The sequence below is a fragment of the Rhea americana genome, unplaced genomic scaffold (genome assembly GCF_003343005.1).
Source record: "Rhea americana isolate MKP2758 unplaced genomic scaffold, rheAme1 scaffold_209, whole genome shotgun sequence".
In the NCBI taxonomy this organism is placed as follows: domain Eukaryota; kingdom Metazoa; phylum Chordata; class Aves; order Rheiformes; family Rheidae; genus Rhea; species Rhea americana.
In genome coordinates, this window is record NW_028186249.1 from 1,281,873 (window position 1) to 1,290,469 (window position 8,597).

At 50.2% G+C, this 8,597-nt stretch overlaps 1 protein-coding gene across 1 annotated transcript; it reads left to right on the forward strand.

Annotated features, from left to right (window-relative positions):
• Window positions 1–1,323: 1,323 nt before the first annotated feature.
• ARL4C (ARF like GTPase 4C) lies at window positions 1,324–5,285 on the forward strand. The gene has a single exon (XM_085304404.1). The coding sequence runs from the start codon at window positions 1,543–1,545 to the stop codon at window positions 2,119–2,121; it is 579 nt and encodes a 192-aa protein (XP_085160530.1). The 5' UTR covers window positions 1,324–1,542; the 3' UTR covers window positions 2,122–5,285.
• Window positions 5,286–8,597: the final 3,312 nt, after the last annotated feature.

The following is an 8,597-nucleotide window of genomic DNA, read 5'->3' on the forward strand; positions in this document are numbered from 1 at the left end:
AGCAGGTAGTMTTATCTCCGTGCAAAGCAGCAACACACATCCTCAGTGTGAAACAGGAATATGAGAAATGATCCCACTCCATTCACTGAACACTATATTGTGAAAGTATCTTAATTTAAAAGCAGTATCTGTCTTCTACAGTACACTTATTTCTCCAGGGCTTTCTAGTTAAGYTGTCAGATAGAGTCGATATTTATTTTACAAATGCTCTAAAAGAGAGGATGGATAGTATCGTAGGAACAACCCTTCTGTTTCTTTTCCGCTGAGGAATAACACCAGAAAGAAATWCAACAACAAAGAGCAGAACAAGTGCACGCAGAGGAGATGGCTTACTCCATGCCGGCCTGGAAGAGGACTCAAGGAGAAACATCTGGGCCAGCATCTGGGTCATTGGGGGCAGCACAAGCCCTTCACTGAGCTAGCTCAGTGAAGAAAGAGAAGGAAGAAAAGAAAGAAAGAAAAAGAAGAAAGAGAGACAGAGAAAGAGGGACAGAAGGAGAGAAAGAAAGACAAAGTAAAAAGAAAAAGGAAGAAAAGGTTTTCAGCAGGGAAACATGGATGACAATGTTTGTTCTTTTTCAGTTTCCCAGCAAAAGAAATAAAAGTCAAAAATCTGAATTTTAGAGAGCCAGCTTCAATCACACAGTCAAAAATTTGTAAACCCTGTATTCTGTAAGTTGCTTTTTGTCAGTCRGAGTTTTAAGGCCGAATATTTCAACCAAAATTAATTTTACAGCCGCTTCAACCTAGTGAACTAATCAAAACCATCATCCACCAAGGCAGACCATGCAGGCAGCAGGGCTGTGAAACCACTCAGCCCTGCAGACTCAAATGAGCACCATTAACCCGCTTTCCAGGCTGGACACCTGGCTGGCATAAATCAGCCCTATAGAGCAATGGTAGTAGCAGGCTTTTTATTAATGCCTGAATCACTTTTTTAACCCCTTGATTTTCTCAGCCAGTGATTATATACTGTGTAGCAGGTCTCGCTTTGTATCTCATGCGCAGTGAATAGTACYTCGGCTTATTGTATTTTCAGTTTGTATCTTTTTCTTTTTTATATATACTGCTGTGGATGACGCCTCTGAAAAGTGTAAGGAATGTTGTAAATACCTTCCTCTCCTTACACGCCCGCGCTCCCCCCCGGGATTTAGGAGCCGGCTCGCCTCGCCACGAAGGCAGGAGAGGGCGCTCCGACCAAGGATGCCAGGCTGCGGGGCCGACCCGTCCCCGCCGCGGCCGGCGAGCAGCGGAGCGGCGGCGGGGCCGGCGCAGCCCGGTCCCTCCTCCCGGGGCGGAGCGGGGCGGAGCGGGCGGCGGCCGGCGGCGGCCGGCAGTCCCCGAGCGCCGCGGCGGCGTGGAGCCGCGCTGCCCGCGCCGGCCGCTCCGCTCCGCGCCCACCGAGCCCAGCTGAACCGAACCGAACGGAACCGAACCGCGCCAGGTGGAGCGGAGCGGGCCGGGGGGCGGCGGCGCGGGGATGGGCGCGGGGCTGTGAGGGCGACGGAGGCGCGGGGCCCCGGCGGCCGCAGTGGCAGGGCCATGGGGAACATCTCCTCCAACATCTCCGCCTTCCAGTCCCTGCACATCGTCATGCTGGGCCTGGACTCGGCGGGAAAGACCACGGTGCTCTACCGGCTCAAGTTCAACGAGTTCGTCAACACAGTGCCCACCATTGGCTTCAACACAGAGAAGATTCGGCTGAGCAACGGCACGGCTAAGGGCATCAGTTGCCACTTCTGGGACGTGGGCGGGCAGGAGAAGCTGCGCCCGCTGTGGAAGTCCTACAGCCGCTGCACCGATGGCATCATCTACGTGGTGGACTCAGTGGATGTAGACCGGCTGGAGGAGGCCAAGACAGAGCTGCATAAGGTGACCAAGTTCGCGGAGAACCAGGGCACCCCATTGCTGGTCATTGCCAACAAGCAGGACCTGCCCAAGTCTCTGCCGGTGGCCGAGATTGAGAAGCAGCTAGCCTTGCACGAGTTGACCCCCTCCACCACCTACCATGTCCAGCCTGCCTGTGCCATCATTGGTGAGGGGCTCACAGAGGGCATGGACAAGCTCTACGAGATGATCCTGAAGCGGAGGAAGTCCCTCAAGCAGAAAAAGAAGCGGTAAAGCCCATGGGTGTACGAACAGATGGGAAAACAGACAAAGGAACCGAGGGGGAGAGAGAACCAAAGCGATCCTTTTTTTTTTTTCTCCTTTTTTTTTCCTTTCCAAATGAAAAGACCACAATAGTGGTGATAACAATATAACTCCTTCTAGCCAAACCCAGATCCTGACTGCAGGCAAGAGCTGGGATTTCCCTTTCCCACTCTTCCTTGCCCATGATCCGTTCCTGGCTGGAGGAGGGGAGCGTGGACCACTGCGTGCCCAGGGGCCAGCCCCACACCCTGTGAGCTCCTGGGCTGAGTCAGGGCCTGGAAGCCATGGATGGAGATGTTCTAGCGGGACTAGACATTGCAGGTGGTGGGGATGCCAGCAAGAAGCCGTGATGCCAGTGAGTGCCCAGCGGCTGAGAGCCTGCAGACTTGGGGGGGTAGCTCCCACTGCTGCCCCTCCATCCTTCAGAGGCACAGATTGCTTTTCCGTGCCACAGCGGGCCAAGGGATAAACAGGGCAGGACCCTGTTAAAAGTGTGTTTGAGAGAGGTTAAATGTGCTTCTGGATCTTTAATATGTGCGTGCATGGGGAGGGCTGGGGTGGAGGGATGGGAAGGGGACATTGGGCTGAAGGAGTGGTGCTTGAAGGGGTGCTGGATGCCTTGGGGTGGGAACCTGCAGTGAGCAGGGGAAGAAGCTGATGCCCAGATGCAGATTGTTGAATGGTGGCTGCACAAGGTCAACCTGCGGTGGGATGGCTCTCAGCTGCGTGGCAGGCGCCTCCATTGCTCGCCTTCATTTGTAGGTCACGGGCCCCAGTGAGAATGCGAAAGCTGGGTGATCACGCCAAAACAATATGGGTGGTGGTGGGAGGAAATTGCTGAGGAAAGGAGACCCTGGCCTTCTGCCAGACAAGGTGCAGATGATGATTTAGGAAGCAGAAGTGTGCTGAGCAAGGGTGAACATCCATAGGTTCAGGGAGGTCGTAATGCTGCAGCCACCTAGGGAGAGCTCACCAGCTGCTGGCTGGTGCTGCGTTTTAAGCTCTTTGCTTAAAAAAAGGAAGAAGGAAAGGCTTCTGGGTGAACTTTTCTGGTATGGGGCTTTCCAGGAGTCTTTTTGTTCTCAAAGGCTTGTTTCTAATGTCTTCTGAAGCAAAACCATGATCAGGTCTCTCTTGGGGCCAGGCAGAGGCATGCTCCGAGGTGCTAATTTGCTCACATCAGGGTGATCCAAAATATGTATTACTAAAAAACAAACAAACAAAAAAAAACAAAAAAAAAAAAAAAAAAAAAAAAAGAAAAAAGAAAAAAATAGAAAAAGAAAAAAGACTTCATACAGAAATGCATCAACCAGTTGACTTGCTGCTCTCTGAAATCAGTGTGAAAGGTTAGGGCAGTGTTTTTTACATGTAGGTTTTAGAGGGGCCATGAAGTGAGGCGGTGCATCGCTGGCCAAGAYGAACAGCAGCCATCACTGCCCGACAAAATGGCAAAAGCTTGCAAAATCTCTGCCGGAAAGGGACTTGTCAGCRCCAGGAAAATGAGAGTAAGGAGATGAGGAGGGAACCATGGGGAGGGGGAGGTTACCTTTTTATCAAGATTTAAACCCCATTCAAAGTAGAGCCCCTTGCTGCCAACAAGGCTGGAGTTGGCTTTCTCATGGGCTCTCATGCTGGTGGAGTGACTGGGARTAAGGTCAGGCCTGGAGCAGCTTAACAAGGCTCTTTTGCAGGTGAGCACTTTGGTACTGTGCTGGGAGCAGGGCAAGATTGGGGCCCTGGTGACTGTAAGCCATTTGGTCTGCATGTTTTGGCCTGGGACTCAGCCCTCTGGAAGAGAAAACTAGGGYACCAGCTTTCCTCCTTGCCCAAAAGTGGTGGGAGAACCAGGGGCCAAGTATCCTGAGTTTTGAGCTGGAGGGGGTTTCCCATCATCRTGCAGGAGTTCCTGGTGAGCTAAAAAACAGCCTTACTGCTTGAATACCCTTCGTAAAACAGCTCCAGAAGCCACTGAGCATACAAAGAAAAATATGCTGGGGTTTCGGGGAGCTGATTCTCCCCTTGCAGCAGTGYGCTCGGTACCTTCCAAATTGTGTTTTGTTAGAAAAGAAATATTGCAACCGAGTAGTATTTCTCCAGCAGAATTTGAGGTTATACGCGAGTCCTGACTTGTACGCTGATTGAGTGGGCTGGTCCCATCAGTGTAGGCGGCTCTGTTCACTCTTCTTTGGATTTTCTTTGATTTTCTTCACATGGAACACTTTGGTACTTGCTATTGAGAGATAGAGAGAAAATATTTATTTTTGACACCACAGGAGCCAAATGCTTTAACCTTTTTTGGATAGTGACAGAATTTTAGAGGCAAAATATAAATCTACATTTTCCCACCAGATCAAAAGCAATCAGGTTTTAAAAATAACAAATGCAGGTATTTTTTTTTTTTTTTTTTTCCCCTCACTGTCAAGACTTAGGTCTTCTGCAGACACTGGCATCTGCAAGTAATTTCTGCAAATTTTGGTGGCATGCTTTTGCAGAGTTTGGTCCTTTCTGGGAGGTTAATTACATTGATCTCAGCTGAGTATCTCATTTGACAAACAGGTATTTTTCAGCAAGGCATTTAAGCATATGCTTAACTCGGAGAGTATGCTTAAATATTCTGCTGAGCAAGCTGGATTGCTTTAACAGTGCCATTTCCACTAACTCTGCTTTCTGCAATAATTAAAAATACTTTTCCAATTAGTAGCTAATGGCTTCCGTGGTATTTCTGCAATGTTTCAGAACTGAGTGCTTCTTTTCCTGTACAAAGATGTGCATTGCCTGCAGTGGGCTACAAAAAAAGGTGCCTCAGCAAAACAACAGTTAAAAGAAACTGCCTAGGTTGTTGATCTGAAAACAAACTGGGGTTTTTGCCAGGTTGTGTGTCTTCTCTAAATATGTTTGAATGGTCTTTTTTTAGCAGATATCATGAGGTACCAGTCTCATTTCCCACGGTACCTTTGTCAGTGTTGGAAATCCTGCTGCCCTTGTCTTACTCCTTCCATTGTCCGTCATTCTCTGTTCCTCCCGTCTTTCCTCTTTTTTTAAAAGATGCAGACATAATGCTGTGAACTGAAATAAATTATTTATACAATGAAAGGGCCTAATAAAAAATGTGTTCTTTTGATTATTTCTCTTTATCAAGCCTGCATTTTACTGTTGGTTTTCACTGCATTTTATGTAGGAGGTTATGTCTGCCTCCCTGCAGGAGGGTAAACTTGGGCACAGAGGCAGAGAAATGGCTTGTTCAGGATCGTTTAGCACCCCAGCAGCAAGACCAGGACAAGTCTGACATGTGGCAGCCCTTTGCTCTGTATCCCTTTAGGACCATGGCATCTGGAATATAGATAAGAAAGGGGGCAATACTGCTCTGGTTTGTGGATCCCCACCCACCCCCCTTTCACCTATTTATATTTTAAACCTTCCTGGGGGAAGATATTGCCATATGTACAGCACTCAGTGGAGTGATGGAGGAGATCATGGTTTTGTTCCGTGGATCTGGCTGTGGCTTATTTATATGTGTCGCCCAATGCAAGATGTTGCCGGTGGTAGAAAAMCAGATCCTCAGGGGTTAAATCACCAGGCTGGGCAGAGCAGGATGCTGCTGAGTGTGTAAGGCTGCCCTCGCTCTTGGGTGACTTCTTACACAGGAAACACTTGTGACATTTTGAAGATGAGAGCGGGAGTGGGTGGTTTTCTTTTAAATGATGACATTGTAATTGGAGAGGAAATGATGAGACAAATTTTTRAAAGTGTGATTTGACCGGGGCTTTGAGGATTTACTCTGCTAAAGCTGTGCACTGGGCTCGCCTTTCTGCTTCCTATGTGGGCTAAGTGGTTTCAAGTGGCTTGTCTGCGCAGTGCCCGAACCTGAGGTCATGCTCTCAGTCTTTGCAGGAGCAGGGCCTTGCGGCTCTATGTTGGGTAGCAGGACCTCAAATTGAACCTTAAAGGTTTATCCATGGCTCTGGACATGTTCATGAGCCCCCATGTCCTATAACGTTGTTCTATATGTTCAGAAATCACCTGGAGCTGAGTTTGGCAGAGATCTGCAGCATTCAAGGTGTGTGTTGGACAGTGCTGAGTGCTGGCTCATGTTTGGCCATGGCAGGGCTCCATAACAGGATCTAGAGAGCCTGCAGAGGTGCAGTTCCCCACAGTCTTCTTCCTCACATAGACCCATTACTGCTASGTTGTTGTTTCTTTGCAACACGTGTTGCTCTGTGAACAGCAGGCTCTGACTCCAATGAAGCAGTTTCTGACCATCACCTCCCTTGGTGTCTTCCACTCCATTTTCTGTGCGGCAGGAGGAATGTCATGCATTTTGCCCAGGCTATGTTTTACTGATCTGAAAGTTCCTGGTGACTAACATTGCATCCTCAATTATCTTGGACTATTTTTACCTCTTTGCCTATATAGTGGAGGACAGCAAGCAGGTATCCAACCTTGCAGCCTGGACTGCTCTGGGGCTACTGAGCAGAGGGCTGTGCCAGTGAGAACTGTGTAGTTCTTGCTGTATGTGTGAATGCTCACATCCACGGTTGGGAGCTCTCCCAAATAATCAGTGGGTTTTCCCTGTTGATGTAAGCCAATCCTSTGTACCAAAGAGTGCCTTTTGCCCTGGTCTACTGGTATAGCCCCTTTCACCCAGCCTGGGGGTAGGCATTTGTGTTAACTGCCAAAGTAGCTGTGGGGCAGGCCATGCCTAGTACATGCGGACAGTTGTGAATACCCTGCACAYTGCCTGCAGGGAGTCACAAAGCATGAGGTTGCTGTGACCCTCTGCCCCACCAGTGAGCTGRGGGTCACCTGCATGCCCAGAACTTCCTCCCTGGGGCAAGTGACTCCATCCGCTCTTGCAAAGAGTTGAGCAGGGCTCAGGCTTGGTCAAAACCCAAATTGCAGAAGAGTTAGGTTTTTGTGGCACAACCACAGCAGCAGCTGCAGTTGCAGTTGGGGGCTCCTTGGCCTGAAAGGCCTCAAACCCACAAATCTCACCTCACAGGAGCCTTTTCTTTTTCCTTTTTTTTTTTCTTTCCAGGATGGCATGAAGTCACACATGAGAGCATTATGCCTGCGCACAGGCTTATCTGTGACARAAAGAGCCCTGACTTGCATCCCAGCTGTCCTGGCTGGCCAGCCACTCAAAGAGGGGATCCACTGAATCCACAGTGCAGAGGGGGCTTTGCCACTTCCTGGTTAATGGGACAGAACACAGCTCTGGGCCCTAAGGCAACAGCACCATGGCAGGGAGGCAGGCAGATATACAGACAGACAGATGGAAAGGTTTGGGCTGTAGATTTTCACAGGCTGTGACTTTGCGTGTGTGATCCCCATGTAATGAGAGCTGCCATTGCATGCTTGTGAGCAGGGCGGGCTGAGCAGCGATGTCTCCAATTTACCCAGCTGCCAAAGCTACTTGCTTAGGAGCAGAAGGGAGAGGGGGCGGAGCTGGGTCTTCTTGTGAACAAAGCTCCTCATGCTGCAAGCCATGAGGATGGAAATCCTCCTTTGAGCCTTTCCTCCCTGCTGGAGACTGCTTTGTCAGCAGGGGGGTYTGTGTGGTTAGGCCCAGTTGTCATGAAAACATTACACAAGGAGCTCACTGACCTTGAGGCACCCTGAAGCTGGCACTGTGATTTATGCTGCTGARCCATTTCCCAGAGTGGAGAGTTCAGTGAAATAGGACACTCAGGGACCCCCAGCGTGTGTGGAGCCCAGGGCACCTTGCACTGTGCAGGCAGGTGCTACTCCAGGGAGGCTGCCCCACATGGCACCAGCTTGAGAGAAAAAGTAGCAATAAAGCAGTTGTGCTGCCCACTGCATCGCATCTCCACAGGCATCAGCTAGCAGCGGGTGAGAAGGAGACTTGCAACTCCAAAGGGAAGGACTGGCAAGAAACTGTAAGGAGTATCCAATCTCTCTGGGCTTTGCTGAAGCTAATGGTGCCAGACAGCATCAGTGATTTCCTCTGATAGTATATCCAGGTTGTGAGATGAGGGAAATAAGGTAGAGCACACCTACCTGCCCTGCAGTCATACAGGTTGCATGGTATTTATTGCATGGCAAATGATTAGCAAAGATAGTGGCCAATACGGGAGCTGCCTGGAGGGGGAGCACCCAGGCGTAAGACAGCCCAGCAGCGCCATCAAGCAGCAAGAGTGGGGCTGCCCCATGCCAGAGGATGAACCAGGAGCTGAGAGGGACTGTGGTGCGGGCAGGGCCTGCATTGGGTCTGAACCTGGAGGGGCAGAGCTGGGTGCRGAGGACAGGGTCTACTACCAGCCTCAGACACAGCAAAGGGATGGACCAGGATCAGGATCCAGGCAAGAGCAGCAGGGGACAGGGCTAGAGACAGGCCCATCTTCACTGCAGCTCAGCAGAGGACTAGGTGCCTATGGCCAAGCTTAAACAGGACCCCTGGGCCCATGGGTGTGTGAGTGAGGGTCCGA

Coding starts and splice junctions, on each gene's coding strand:
- ARL4C (XM_085304404.1), top strand. CDS start 1,543: ATGGGGAACATCTCCTCCAACATCTCCGCCTTCCAGTCCCTGCACATC.